The sequence below is a fragment of the Neopelma chrysocephalum genome, unplaced genomic scaffold, assembly GCF_003984885.1.
Source record: "Neopelma chrysocephalum unplaced genomic scaffold, ASM398488v2 Primary Assembly neopelma1_45, whole genome shotgun sequence".
Taxonomy (NCBI): Eukaryota; Metazoa; Chordata; class Aves; order Passeriformes; family Pipridae; genus Neopelma; species Neopelma chrysocephalum.
In genome coordinates this window covers 9,015,126-9,030,842 of record NW_020897704.1, presented here as the reverse complement: position 1 = coordinate 9,030,842, position 15,717 = coordinate 9,015,126, and the positions used below count along the sequence as shown (strand labels likewise).

General features: G+C 39.5%; 1 protein-coding gene across 4 annotated transcripts; it reads left to right on the top strand.

Moving 5' to 3' along the window:
- The first annotated feature begins 2,376 nt into the window (after positions 1 to 2,376).
- GTSE1 (G2 and S-phase expressed 1) lies at positions 2,377 to 14,306 on the top strand. Of its 4 annotated transcripts, none has more exons than XM_027679279.1 (12): positions 2,377 to 2,489; positions 3,080 to 3,157; positions 4,180 to 4,243; positions 4,324 to 4,927; positions 6,194 to 6,364; positions 7,718 to 7,865; positions 9,046 to 9,411; positions 9,604 to 9,676; positions 10,091 to 10,339; positions 11,446 to 11,626; positions 12,761 to 12,883; positions 13,890 to 14,306. In XM_027679279.1, exons 2-12 carry the CDS (start codon positions 3,085 to 3,087, stop codon positions 13,971 to 13,973), a joined length of 2,136 nt encoding a protein of 711 aa, XP_027535080.1. In that variant the 5' UTR covers positions 2,377 to 2,489; positions 3,080 to 3,084; the 3' UTR covers positions 13,974 to 14,306. The 4 variants fall into 4 exon arrangements, with proteins under 4 accessions (XP_027535080.1, XP_027535079.1, XP_027535081.1 ...); XM_027679278.1 differs by having other exon boundaries at positions 2,401 to 2,482; XM_027679280.1 differs by lacking the exon at positions 2,377 to 2,489 and adding an exon at positions 2,552 to 2,572.
- Positions 14,307 to 15,717: the final 1,411 nt, after the last annotated feature.

The window sequence follows — 15,717 nt, the reverse complement described above, 5'->3', positions numbered from 1 at the left end:
TGCCCAATAGTTGGGTGTGGCATGATCAGCTGGGTTAATGGTGGTCTTAAATCCAACGGTCCATAATTATTTGTAGGGCTTGTGAACAAACACATTTCAATTGGTACTTTGGGAGGACAGGCCAAAGCCCTTCTTTCCCAAAACACTTTTTTACATCATCTTTAAACTATCAAAAAAAATTTAAAATAACCACATTTCTCATTTAAATGTTACTTTCAGCTTATTGTCACATAGAATTGCTATTAAGACAAATCTGAAATTGTAGTTCTGGTGCATTTCTAAAGGCTTTTGCCTTTCCTTCACATAGCATTTATGTTTCTATATGAATAAAACTGGTTCCTTTATTTTTATTAAAACAATTAGCAAGTTCCAAACATGTCTTGGGAAATCACTTTACACTTCAGAAAATTAAGACTGAGCTTGTTCACCCATGTGAGCAAAACTGTGTCACTGGAACCAGTGGAGCTACTGAGGACATAGAATCATTCTAAATTATTAGTAATATAAAAAATATAGAAAAATATAAATATTACAATGACTTGGAGGAAGAAGTGTGGACATCAGTAAAGAATTACTGACTTGAATCAATTCTAGCTTTTTCAGACCCGATCCAAAGAATATAAGCAGTTACAACTTTTGGATTCTGTTTTCTTAAATAACATATACAAGGTGGTAGATGCACTGAGTTTTCCCTGTATGTATTTAGTTTTCTTGATACATTTCTTTTTACGTCAGTCTTAAGATCAGTAGCACTTACAACATATTTGCCCCTTTTCCCATCAGTTTCATCTTGGTTTTCTAGATCTTACTGATGGCTTTCACTTTTTGACTGAAGCAAGCAAGGGGAGGTATGTACAAGCCTCATTTCAGAAGTGTGAGTGTTGATTTTTGATCACATAATGCACTCTCAAAATCTCCCAACTTTTATTGTTCTATCATAATTTTCTTTGTGGAAAATTTTCCTTTATAATGTGCCAGTGTTATTAACACAGCCATAGACCCTTGCTCAACTTACTGAAAAAAACTTGCTGTTGAGCTATTACTGAGACATGATATAGGCTAAAACAATGCAAGAGAAGAACAGTAAAAAAGTGGGATTGAAATTGTTACATCAATAATAGCAATTCAAGGACTAATGAGGAAAACACCAAAGAGAACAGGTACAAAATCCTGAAATAAAAAGCTGGAAGACAGAAATTCTGTAATCATGAGGTTTGGCCTTTTTTTACAAGCAACTAAGCCTGACAGTTCCCTGTGCAACGGACCACTGCCAGCCAGGAGGAACCCCTGGGGTGATGTGGAGGGAGAAGAGGTGGGAGGTGAGCATGTTAATATTCAGCCCAACAGCCTATCTATCCATGCCATTTACTATGCATATTAGCCAATACATAAGATACTTGCTTTATACTCAAGTTACAAATGGATCCTGCAGGGCTCCATGAAAGATAAAAAAAATACAAGTGACCAAGTGGAGAAAGGGTTATGGAATATTTTGTGCATATGAAAATCTGCAGATTATGATAAACTATTCTTATTCAGCTGATAAATTCCAGCCCAGTGATTTAGTCATCCCAAAATACTTAGAACAGAATACATCACTGGAACACAATTTCTGAAGCCATGCATTATTAGGAGAAAACCATAAGCACTGTGCATCATTAAATGTGAGAAGAACTGTGAACAGTGGTGTTTTCTACTAACACAGGTCTACTTTTAAAACTATTCTATCAGTCAGCCCATATTAACTGGCAGTAGCCAGGACCAACATCCAGGGATCTTGCTGTTCCTTATGCCACTTTAGGATTAGGTATATACCCCCTTTACAGAATCACAGGATCCATTGGGTTGGAAAAGACCTCCGAGATGATAGGGTTCAAGCTTTGACTGATCATCACCTTGTCAACTGGACTATGGCAATAAGTGCTGTGTCCAGCCTTCCCTTGAACACCTCCTGGGATGGTGACTCCACCACCCCACCAGACAGACCATTCCAATGTTTGACTACCCTTTCTATGAAGAAATTCCTCCTGATGTCCAATCTGAACCTCCCCTTTACTTCATTTTTGGCGAAGTTAAGTTACTAGGATAATCACATCTACCAAAGGCGTGGAGGAAACCAAAGGAATCGGCCTCCCGCAGCCAGCACGGCAGCTGCGCCTGGAGCCACCCCGCTCTCTGGCACGGCACTGAAGCCGAGACCTTCAGTAACACCCACACCCTCCTGAGGCTTTCTCCTTCGCTGCTGCCACCTCCACGGCTGCTGAGGCCGGCCAGGCAGGGGGTGACACGGCGCGGCCAGACCGCCGGGGAGGGCGCGGGCGAGGCACCCGTTGGGGAGCCCCTGCCAACTACAGGCCCCAGAATGCACCGGGAGGGCTGGAGTATCCTTCGAACCTACCAATGAGGGCGCGCGGTGCGCGTCACGTGAGCGGGGCGCCATTTCAAACGGCCAGGCGGGTTTGCGGCGGCCTTGGTGGGAGCGGTGAGTGGTGAGGGTGGCGGTGACTGTGACCACCCTAGTTGCTTCCTCAGCGCCGCGGGCTGGTGGGGTTTCTAGAGGCTTTTCCCCGAGGTTCAGCGGCCGAGGCGCTGTTGCGGTTGGGGAAGGGGCGACCCCGGCGAGCTCGCCTGAGGTGGGGCGGTGGGAGGTTGGCGGGACTGTGAGTTGTGTGACATCCCATAAACCACCTTTTCGGTGGTCCCCAGCAACAAGGTGAGGAGCAATGGCCATAAACTGAGACACAAGAAGTTTCACCTCAACACGAGGGAGGCAGAGTACCGGAACAGCCTGCCCAGGGAGGTCATGGAATCTCTCTGGAGACTTTCCAAGCCTACGTGGACGCGTTCCTGTGTAATATGCTCCACGTGACCCTGCCTTGGCAGGGGGTTTGGACTGGGTAATCTCCAGAGGTCCCTTCCAACTCTAACTATTCTGTGTGGCAGTCCCTAAATATGACAGTTTTCAAAGGGATTGTTTACCCCCTCGCTAATTTGGCAGTATCATCAAATCAATGACCCTGTTGGTTTTGTTTGGGGTTTTTTATTTAGCATATTGCATGGCTAATTCTGTGTTTTCCAGACACAATGGAGGAAGGAAAAGAAATGTCAGTGTGTGCGAGTCATGTGACTGAAGAAAAACTGTATTGCATGAGCAATGGTAGGTGGAGAACATTCTCTACCTGGTTTATACCTTATTATATCAGTAGACATCCTATATCTGCTTTGTGTCATGTTCTGTGTACTTGTTTCCTTGGATAGGCAGCTGTTGGCAGTCTTAGATGTAGAAGCCTCCTGAGGAGCTTGCGGAGCACGGCTCCTAGAGCTCGTGTAGGAGTGACTGATGTCATCAACCTTTCTTCTGTATATCTAATCTGAGCTCCTCCCTCTTCCTTATCTGTCTGCTGCTGATTCAGTTAATATTTAGGGTATATAATAACTAACAAGAAAACGAATCTTTCTCACTGGCTTCTGCTACTGTCCTGTGGTGGTCTGAACCAGAAAAGAACTGACTGATGGGACAACTGCATTGTCACATAGCTGTAGATCATATATTCTCACTTATCTTGATTGGAGGCTGCTGATAAGATACATTCAGTCTTCCTATTATGGATGCTTAGAAATTAGCATTGAGCTATTTCATGGTAATTGAGCATCTCACAATTATCATATTCTGCAGTGGGGTGAACTTATCGCTCTCTACAACTCCCTGACAGGAGGTATAGCCAGGTGGAGGTCGGCCTCGTCCCCTAAGCAAACAGTGATGGGACCAGAGGACACAGTCTCCAGCTGTGGCAGGAGACGTTTAGGTTGGATATTAGGAAGAATTTCTTCACAGAAAGGTTGATTAGACATTGGAATGGGATGTCCAAGGAGGTGGTGAAGTCATTATCCCTGGAGGTGTTTAAGGAAAGACTGGATGCGGCACTCAGTGCCATGGTCTAGTTGATGTGGTGATTGGTCATAGGTTGGACTTGATGATCTCAGAGATCTTTGCCAACCTAATGGATTCTGCAATATGCACAACAGTACCTTAAATTTCCTGGACCTAAAACATGTTTTAATTTTTTAAACTTGGTAGCTAAATTTTTTTTTTTGCCATCGAACATCAACTTCACCAAATTGTCAAAGCATAATGCAACTACTTTTATTGCAAAAAATCTGACAAAATGCTTGTTATAGTTTCAGACTTTCCTCTTCTGAGTGATGAAAAGTTTGATTTTGACCTTTCACTCTCTTCAACAAGGTAAGTAAAGGTATATTTGCCTGTAAAACCTTCAAAATGGACACATGAAAGATGCCAGGCTAAATTATTTTTCTTTGTAGTGGAAATGAAGATGAGGTTTTTGTTGGAGCTGTGGGACACAAAGAAAGATGTATTGCTGCTTGTATGGAAGCAAACAAGAGTGTGTCTGCTTTTGGTGATAAAGTCATGTGGAGCCCACTTCAAGAGGAGAAATTTGTGGAAATTTTCAAAGAAGCTCATTTGTTGGCACAGCAAATAAAGACTGGAAGCAAGAATGAAGAGACTAACACAAGCCAATCAGAAGAACAGGAAAATAAGGTTATAGAAACATTTGTGGAGGACTCAGAGACAAAGCTGAAAATACTGAGAAACAAAATGATAGAAAAAAGTCCCAGAGCTGTTAAACGAGAGACATACAATGTGCAGGATAGCCCAGCATGTCTGCTGCCACCTTGTTTTCAGAAGGCATCAGATAAACTTTTGTCAGATGGCAAAATACATGCTCTTCCTACTCCTCCAAACAGAAGCCCTGTTAAAATTTGTGTGTCTCCTACAAAAATCGCCAATTTGCCTCTGACACAAGAACAGAAATTTGAGGAAACAAATGTAAAGGCAACTGGCAAACTGGCAATGGCAAAACCTTCGTATACTTTTGGAAGAAGCAATTTGTTGACTGCTGAAAAGGTAAAGTCAGCTTCTGGGCAAAGTTTTCTTTAAATGTGGCCTTTATGCGTTTTAGGAATGTTTAAACTATCTACAGTCTTCAAAAGTGAATTTTAATCTTCTGATGCTTCTCTACCTCATAAGGTCCTTAGGCAGGAAACATATATAAAAAAAGGAAAAGTAGGGCAGACACTGGTGTAGTAGCCAACTAACTTGTTTATTATGACAATGTAGAGCATCTGCAGCCAAATTTCTGTTGTATTCTGGTTTTGTGAATATTGTAATTCCTGGGTTCTGTTCTAACGGGCTTCTAACACTGTTTTGTTCCTGGTAAAATTACTGCACTGTTACACTTAATGTATACTTCATTTTACACTTAATTTTACTCTGACTGTGTAAAAATGACTTTATTTGCTGTTAACCCTTGTCAATGGAGGTGAGGCGGGGTGGGAAACCCCACAATTATTTAGATAGGACAGGGAAATCTTTTAGGTCTAGTTCTGCCCACAACTTGTCTCAATCATGAAAAGCACTGATTACTGGTATTATACTTACATATAATACGTATACTTACATATAACCACATATGTGGCTATGTGACCAAATGCAAATGTATTCTAAGATAGCAAGGAAACAGCTGTGTTAGTGGCCTTGTGTGCACAAATCCCAGTCTCTAGGTAGAATATCTTCTGGATTTTATTGCTCTACACCTTATGGCTTAGGTTCCAGTATGTACTGCAGATTCTACTGAAATGTGATATTGGCTTATTAAGAACCATCACCTATAGAAACTAGGGGACTCTTTGATTCCTTTGTGGTAGAAATCTCTTCTTGATTTTGGGTGCTATAAGAAAAGGCACAGTCTTAATGTTTTAACTAGCCAAATTGTACCCCACTCTCTGAAAAGTCTGCATGACGCAGTCTACTATTGTAATGTTCATCCCTTGGAAGCCACAGTAAAGCAGAGGAATATTAAATGGAGAGTCTAATATTGTTGTAAGGAACAGCTGTTACAGTATGGAACAGGATATGGGTGAACATGATTATATGAGATTTGTGCTGATGAATTGTTGCAGAACTGTCCAATATCTTGGTTCAAACATGTTCTGGTACTTAGCAAATACACTCACTAGAATAACTTCACAGTGTATTTGTCTAAACACCAAGGTCTTCACTGGGTTCAGGGGCTTCTTCAATGACGGTTGTCTTTGTTTCTTAACAAAATCAATGTGTGTGTGGTTTCTAGAAACAATAGTAGCTTTTAAAATGTTGCATTGAAATTTGCAGCTCAAATCAGGAAAAAATACTAGTATTTCTACAAAAAGAGACTTGAACAGCAAGGGATCATCTGAAGATCTAATTTCTGATAAATCTAGTGTTGCTTCAGATGTCTTCGAGTCCTCGTTCAGCGGCAGTTCCTCAGTGCAAGACACAAAAGCCCTTCCTGCACCAAGTAAGGTAATGACAAGCATTCTTAATATGAAAATAACTTTTGTAGTATTCTGATAGAAAGAAAAATTAATATAGTTTACTTTCTAATTTAATTTAAAGCTACACTGTTGTGTAAAATGGTTTTAAAGAAAAGTAATCTATGCTTTATAATAACTGTTCTTGAGTATGTGCTCTAACCCTGTAACACAGTGAAATGTACTTAAGAGCAACTGTAAATGTGTCAGATTAACATGAGTTGCCTTTATTTTTAAAGCACTAGCTGCAGGTAAGTGATCTTTTCTGTAAGACACAAAGTTTTTGATGTGTGTAGTTAACTATACCATATGAAGAGGTTGCCATAACTTGTATGAAGGTAGTGTACCTACAGCTGTCAGTTGTTTTGAAGCTTTAGGTACCTACTTTAATGCTGCATGCCACTTCACTGAATCACAGAATGATCAAGGCTGGAAGGAAGGGACCTCTTGAGGTTATCTGGTCCAATGCTCTGCTTAAGCAGGACCACCTGGAGTCATTTGTCCAAGACCAGACAGCTTTTGAATGTCTCCAAGCATGGAGTCTTGGCAACCTCTCAGGGCAGCCTGTGCCAGTTCTTGGCAGTAAAAAATGATGATCAGAGGTAAAACCTCCTGCGTTTCACTCTGCCCATTGTGTCTAGTCCTGTCACTGGGCACCACTGGGACACTGTCCTTGCAGATATTTTTATATATTGAGATCCACATTGAGCCTTCTCCAAGCTGAGCAGTCCCAGTTCTCAGCCTGCCTCAGATGAGAGGTGCTCCAGTTCCAGTCCTTTAATCATCTTAGTGGCCCTTTGTTGGACTCTTTCCAGTAGCTCCAAATCTCTCATATGGGGGAGCCTGGAACTGGACATAGATCTTCAGGTGTGGACTTACCAGTGCTGAGCAGAGGGCAGGATCGCCTCCATTCACCTGCTGGCAATGCTTCCTCCTTTGTGCAGCCCAGGATACTGTCAGTGTTCTCTGCTGCAAGGGTGCATTGCTGGCTCACGTTCAACTTGTCCACTAGTGCTCTCAAGGGCCTTGTCTGCAAAGCTGTTTTCCAGCTGGTTGGTGCCCAGCATATACTGCTGCCTGGGCTGACTCCTTTTATTCTTTAATCCCTTTAAGTCTCTACTCAATTTCTGGCAGGAATAAAAATAGATCTGATGTTCTAAGTCTGTATAATAATCCAGATACAATGATCTGTTTCTAAGAAAACTCACTTTTTAAACTGTATCTGAGTAGGGAGCTCCTCTAAAATTCACAAATGAAAAATTATAATACCAAGAAAAATAATGGCAAAATAATGTGTTAAATAGATGGTTTTTTGCTTTTGAATAAGCTATGTTCTTTGATTCAGCCTGGCTTAAGGAAGATGACATATCTGAAACTTCCTGGTGTTGCCAGTGGTCTCACAAGAAGGACTACATCATCATCTTTGTCATCACTTTCCAGCGTGAATTCAAGTCTGAATTCAAGCTTACCCATTTCTCCCATAGTAAAAAAAGGTAATCATTCCTACTACAGATTTCTGCCACAAATCAATTTTGAAGTAGTTAAGCATGTGGGTTTGGGAATGTTTTAATGGTGTCCAATATATAAGAGCAGTGAGAAATGTTTTGAATGGAGAATAAAATTTTCTACGCTAGCCCTGTAAATCCCTGTGGACTAAAGATTAACATTAGACATCTATAATTTGTAAAAACTAGATTGATGAAAGCCTGATGCCTACATGTGAGGGTCTGACACAGCTAGAAAAGTAAGCTCAGAAAATTTTATACATAATCTTCTCTATTATAACCAGGAACATGAGCTTCTGAATGCTCTAAGGTTGTCTGACTGGTATTAAAGGGAAACCGAACAACACCAAAACAACCGAAATTTGGAAGGAAGGTGGAAAGCCTTGCTGCAAGTTTCTGTAGGCTAATAAAAGGATGAGCTTTACTCGAGCAGATTGGAAAAAACCCTTTTGGGGAGATAAGTGAATATAGCCAAGAGGCTAATACTATAATGAGGCCATCAATTTGACCCTTTCAGTAAGTCTCAAAGGATCAGGAAAATAGTCTCCTAAAAGTACTGACAGGTTGTAAGCATCACAGTTCTTGTACATCTATCAAGATACCAAGTTACAGCAAATTTTTGTTTTGTACTTTGCTTCTGGGAGAATGACAATATATTACTAAAAGCTTAATAAGAACTATTTTATGCAATAAAACTGTCAAGATTCATCCTATTAATGAAAGTAACCTACAGACTCATAAGTAAGAACTGTACAGAAAACTGGAAAAAACCCTTGTGGTGTAGTTTAGCCTGTGGCATTACTCAGTGTAACTCAAACTACTACCTTCTTGAAAGGCTGCTTAAGGGAACAGAGTCAGCTATGCTGGGAGAGAGTGCTGGAAATGTAACTTGAATCTGCAAGCTATGTTGTCATTCTGTGAATATTCTTTCGCTCGATTGCAGTAATTCAGGAATTTGGTGAGAAGACTATAAAATAAAATTGCGGGAAAATTTGGGCGGTAAGTTTTCAGTAGTTGTTTGTGTTCCCATAAACTTAAGTTGTTTGAACATAAATTTAAATGCTGTAAATTGCCATTTTTCTTTCCTGTGTGAATGTAATTATTCCGCTTAGTCAAAAACTTAGCGATAAGTGATGATTCAGAAGTACAACTTAACTTTCTATTTCAGGAAAATCAAGCATGTCATCAAAAGTTAGTGCGAGTGGCTCTAGTACAAGCAGGCTGGCCCTTGTGAGACCTACCAGAGTGTCATCTCTTCAGGCTGCCAATACTGAGAAATCCAGGAAGCAAGTGAGATCAGCTAGTACTCCCAAAATATCTAGTGCTGTAACCTTGGCTAAATCTTCATCTTCTGCAACATCATCTGAGGCTGCAGGCAGTGGAATTCAGAGACCGAGCTCTGTTCCCAATCTGCAGCAGCTATGTCAGCAGAATAAAGATGGAAGTTCAGCGAAAGGAAGCCTATGTCCAAAGCCCAAGGCTGGAGTTTTGTCTGTTTCCACAAGTCAAACTAAGGTTCCTGTGAAGACTCAAGGTACGCACATACTTTATGTGACCTCTCTTCTAGCTTGCTTATTAAAAGAAAATGCTACCTTGAATGCTTGTTATTTGTTTCATTACACTTCTGTCCGCCTTTTAGAAGGAATTAGTATTTTAACTGAAACATATTTTTTATAAAAGAAATAAATATGAATCTGATAGCAGTTAACAAAACTTTTCTCTTTAGATGCAACACCAAACAAATTGGCACCAAAAGCAACATCATCTCTTGGATTAACATTTTGTGGTACACCTGGAAGGTAGGGCTTAACTGAAAATTAAATTCACTGGGACATAGTTCTTAGCATGTAACATGGTTGGGTGTTGCAATAGTCTTTAAAAGTTTGAACTTCACTGTCAGTCCTTGAAACCCTCCAGGTTAGATGTGTTAGTGCCTATTGGAACTGATTTAAAACAAACTAAACCCCACAACTAAACCAGACAACCCTCTCCCACTCTATTCAGAAGACTGTTTTCTTAGCAGTGCTAAATAGGCTAGAGTCATTCATAAAAGAGTTCTAAGAAGTAAAGCCCTTACTATGCTATGATTATCAACTTAAAGCTGATTGCTGTTCCCTTACTGACAGAAGGGAAATGGATTTCTATTGTTTGGAGGAATAGTTTTATTCCAGCTGTTTCTAGAAGGTTTTGGCTAATGCATGTTCCTTTTCTAGTGCCATGGCAGTCAGCACTCCTATGAAAGCCTCAGAAGATAAGGTCTTTCCGAATTTTTGTTTTCCTGAGAGGCCTGCCTCCATGACTCCTGCCAGTCTGAAACCGTCTGGCTTACCTACCCCTGTCTGTCGGATCTCAGGATTCCCAGCAGTGACCCCCAAGACTGCACCAAGAATGGCATATTCTCCACATGCTGCATCTCTTCACCGAAGTTTCAGCTTTTCTACCAAAAAGACACTTGCAGCTGGGTAATTCAGAAACCCTCATATATTAAATGAGTATTGTAGGCACACTGCCTCTAAATTAATTTTAATGATGACTCTTGGATTTCAGGGACCTCTGCTAAATGTTTATAATGAAACATTTGAGCATAGATGCTGTATAGGCCTAATCTTGTGACTAGTAAAATACTATAAGCCTTACTGAGGTGAGTCAATATCTAACATTAAAGAATTATAATTTTAATAGGAAGTTATTTGTATTTCTTGAGCTAGGGAACAACTAAAACTTGTATCTGATGCTCTGTCTGAAAGCAGATTTGGCGTTTGTGCTACTTTGCTATCACCTTCTGATGAAGGAAAGTAGCTGATTAAAATGCATATTACTTTTAACTTTTGTTTTATACTGTTACCAATGGTCTCTAAAATTACACTTTTTAAAGCATCAGTCGAAAAGCCAAGGATTTAGTTGACTGAACTTTAGTTTCTGAGCAGGTTTACCTATGTTTTTGTTAATTATATTTGTTTTCTGTGAAAGTAATATTGCCTTTTTTCATATTATCAGCTCAGCATCTTCTGACAAGGGCCATATATATGTGTCCAGGCTTATTCTGTGGCTGGTGCAGAGGAACTGTATTAAAGCAAGAATGATTCATGGCTAGAAAACTGTGTTATGTTACTTAGGCCAAATGTCCCAAATAGTCTTTTCTCTCAAGGAAACAATTACTCTGTCTACATTGACTTTATCATACTAATTAGATTACAGCCTCTGGTCTTCCAGCTGGTGTCAAATACTTCCTTTCAAGCAGGGACTGAAGGGGGTTGCTCAGTGATACGCAATATCAATGCCTGCATGTGTGAAGTTTAGGCTGCATGGATATGTCAATTAAGATTAAATTCTTCATCATCCTGAAGTCATTAACTCTTCTTCTTTTGCGTGGGTAGGCTATACATTTATTGCAGCATGAAATATTTTGTATTTTGCAGGTAACTAGCAATCTTTTGGCTGAAATATGGAAATATTTTTGATTATTAAAACTTGTGGTTAAAAAAAGGAGAAAATGAGATTAGGGCATTGGCTTAAGTAGTTCATGTTAATTAAAGAACTCAACTATTGCTGATGTTCTTTTCCCTAGTTCTAAACAGAAACAAGAGAGTAAGACACAGATATCTTCTTCAGAAGACGATGTATCTCCTCCACCTGTGTTACCTCTTGCTCTTACCTTCTCACCAGAAAAAGCTGCTACAGAAGTAGTAGAAAACGAATTAAAAGAGGCCGAAGTACAAAATCAGCTGGCTGAAAAGAAACAACCTGAGGTAAATGACAATACATTTTTCTACAAAGCTAAGTTAACTGCTTGAAACCAAATTATTTGAACTATTATTTTCAAGTAGAAAACCCACTTTGGTACACATTAAGTTAAAATGGATTAGCTTTAACTGTGTGCACCCTCTAGTGCCTCTTTTTAGCACTGAACATATGTTCAGTGTTTCCACTATGTTTCCATCTCAAAGCTGAAAAGTCAAATACTTGCAGATTTTATATTGAATTTCCACGTTGGAAAAAGTGCTGTGAAATACTTGTGGATTTGATTAGAAACACAGTGTCACTGGGCAGATCCTGTTGCAGCTGTAAAGCCCTTTTGGGGATAAAAAATCCCAACAACCCAAAATACTGCTGTAGCTATAATCAGTCTCCTAACAGGAGTGCAAATCTGCATACAATGAGGGAGAATTAAACCCCAAAGTCCACATAGCAGTAAACTTAGGTAAGTGTTAAGTAATTCTTTCAGTGAACACTTTTCCCCTCTCTTAGGAATGTACTGGCTTCATGTTGAAAGCTGGCACTCCACAGGCATTAAGGAGAAAGGCGTGAACTGGTAGTTCTGAAATATTACTGTCAAACTGGTTATTGATTTACAAATACTCAGGTGTAGATAATCTGTAGATTAATTACTTTGTTATTATGTTATTGCATTAGTATGTTCCTGGTTAGCTTACTTGGTGACACAAAGTATCTGTTAGAGAATTGCTCAGTACATGTATGGGGTAGTTAAACTGGACAAAAGCATAACTGAAATGTGAAGCTCTACAGAACAGTTTATATGGCTAAATAACATTGCACAATAATTGTAGTTAAGTCATTTAAATATTAAGAGTTATTAATCTTCTGTTTTTAAATTTGAGTTAAAACAATTTTTCACTTAAAATCAGATATATGCCCCAATGAGCTCTTTTTCTTTGTCTCACTGCATTTTCCCCATTGCTGGCAGAGCAAAAGCTGAGGTTTTTGCACTGTGTGCAAACAATCTAGCATGAAAAACACCCAAGCTGTAAATTAAGCCTGTCCTGTGATTATTACATCTGTATAAGCTAAATTGACTGCCTCAATGTTTATGGAGGAAGCATGGTGAATAGAGTGGAAAACCTGAACTATTTTTTCTTTTAAAGGCCTTACTGGTAGACATTGGAGTAGACAAATCTCTCTCACAGACTTTTGAATGTGAAAGTAGACCTCTGATTGACCTTTCCAACACTCCCGAAGTGAATAAGCCTGCCTCTGGGCAGATAAAGGTAAGATTTGAATAAATCTTCTGGTGCAAATATGTTAGCAGAAAAATGTCAGCTGGCTGCATACCCTTGTCGGCAGAGCAGCTCCACAATACTGTAGGAACTATTTAATATTAGTTCAATATGATATACATACTAAGGTGTTCTAAGTAAAGAGAATGTAATGTTTAAAATCAAACAATGTGTTCTAAGTAGAGCTCAGTGAGCAACCTGCAAAAAGGAAAAGGAGGAGGATGTAGAAAGAATGTAACACTTAAAGCAGTTGTTATAGAATTAAGCTGTTCTGAAGCAGAAAGTGAATGTTGTGTTCAGGAGAGTGGGCATGCTTACTCTTGTTTTGCTCTTTTTGCCCATCTTCAGTTCTTGGCAGCAGCTCATTTTAATCAAAAAAGAAAGGTTGTCCCTACTGTTTAGCTCCTCTCCTAATCCCCTCTTCATTTGGAAGATGTCTATTGGAATCTACTTTAAATTTCACAAGCATTTCTGGGCGAGTGTGTTTTGTACATTAGTGGCTTGAAGGTAGATGCCTTTAGATATTGTGAGATGAATGATGGTAACTATGAGGATGTGGTCTTTGACAATAGATGTAATTGGGATCAATTTAATATCAAGTCCTTCAAAGTATGTCAAAAGAAGAGGCTTGCAGAAGTCTGACTTCTGGGGGCATGTTCAGAGAAGTTCAGAAGTCCTCTGCCCTCACTTAGATTGCAATGTCACTTGAATATGCATAGCAGTGAAACTCAGAAAAGTCTTTTAGGCTTTTAAGGTGAGTATGGGCAATAACCACCTTGTGAGAACCTTGTGCTTGCCTAGGAATGAGCTTATGTTTAGAAACCTGAACATAAAAGCTTGAGTGTGGTGCTTGTATTGTTGTGCTTGTACTCTGAATACTAATAGGAACCCTAAACAAAAAAAAGTGCCCAAGAAGACTGTTAATAGAGATTATAGCTGCTGGTAGCCATGTACAAAAACTGACTACATTAGCTAAGTTTTATTGTTTTTCTTTCAGTTAATTGATCTGAGTTCGCCTCTTATCACTCTGAGTCCTGATGTAAACAAAGAAAATCTGGATTCCCCTCTACTCAAGTTCTGAACTCGAACTGAAATGAAGAATTCTTGGCAACTGTGATCTTTACTTAGGTGTTACTCTTCATTCATACAGGTTTTTTTGAAGATGGCTATAGATTATCTGATGAACTGCATTAACACAGTAGAATTCCAATAGTCATGATATAGTCAGAGTCTGATAACGATTTTGTTTGTGGATATGCTGCAATGGATATATTTAAACTATGTTGCTCTAAGGCAAAATACTGGAAACCTGTCTCTTTATTTCCTACCAATTGTCCTTTGATCCCTTATGCCCTATGTACAATGAAGTTTTAATTTAAAATAAATGAGTTGTTTACCAAACTGTTGTACAAAATAGCAGTGTTTTATTACAGACTTCAATTAGACTATTGTAGTGTTTCACTAACAAATGTTAATGTGTAGGTAAAGCCTAGTGGACTTCAGAGTGGTGTAGCAAGTTTGAAAACAAGTATTTCATTATTGAATGCCAGTGAAATAAATCAACAGCACCACCTGAATTTGTGATGCAAGGGAGGAAGTAACAGCATGTTACAGCTAGATGGTTTAGTTGTAATAGTTGCAGGTTAGACAAACTCTGAAAAGAATAGAAAAATACTTTCTTACTTGAATTTGCCACATCTGGAGACTTTACGTACAGGGAAGTGAATAGAAATGCAAATGCACACAGTAGTATCCCATAAATATTGAAGTGACAAGCCTGTCTTACAGAGTAGAGACTTCTGCTGTGTATGTACTGGCTTAATATATTTATGAAAGTTTGTCAGGAGATGGAAATCTCTTGACAATTAATACCAGTTGTTGGTATTAATTCAAGAAGTGGTGGAAGTTGGAGACAAAGGATTTAAGTAGGAAGAGGTGTTCAGAGGAGTTCGTCAAACATTTAGATGCTGAAAAAGTTGTCTGCCTTGGCTTTATCTGAAGACACTTACCTCCCTCAACACATCTGCCTGTTCCGGGGCTACTGCAGTGTCAGACTCACTGCAGTAGTTCTCAATGAAGGCCTTTGGTGAGATGTTAAAGATTCTTAGATGAAACAACCATGCTTACCTGGTCCTGCCAAGTAGGAACTATAAAAATATGGAATTTGTATACTTGCTTTGGTTATTCTTGCTTTCCTTCTGAGATGAGCAAGAAGAGCTTTTTCAACTGGAGCATTTATTAAAACTATTTGAGACAGTGCTGTGCAGTTAAAAGCAATAATTGAACAAGTCTTTAAATGGAGGGGAGAAATTAGTTTAGCTGCATATTTCTAAACTGAATCAGAGGGAGAAGTAAGAAAAAACCCACAATTTTTTAAAATAAGTGATGTGATTTTATATTTTGAAAAGAGGTAAATGGGTTTATGCCCTAAATTTCAAGGACTTGCAGGACAGTCAAGTACTCTGTACCCATTGAGAACTTCATTTTTGTGTATGTACCCATTCATTTTTTGCGGGCAGCAGCCGTAGATCTTGGTTTTGAGAATGGCCGTGACAATTTACGAAGGCCGAGTCCTCTGCCAGCTGAAACTTGGGTAAGCAAGGGGGCTGCTTGGCTGGCTGAATACTTCTGGGACTCACCACTTCTCTGGACTAACCTAACTCTTCACAGGGGTTCAAACACTGAGTTAACACGCTGATGTGTCTTCATCTAAGAGCAAAATTCCGATCTTCAAGGTACAAATCAGTTGCTCAAACAGCAGGAGCGTGATTAACACAGGTCTGCCTGTGCAGATGAATGGTGCTAGAGCTGCTCTGTAGTATTGG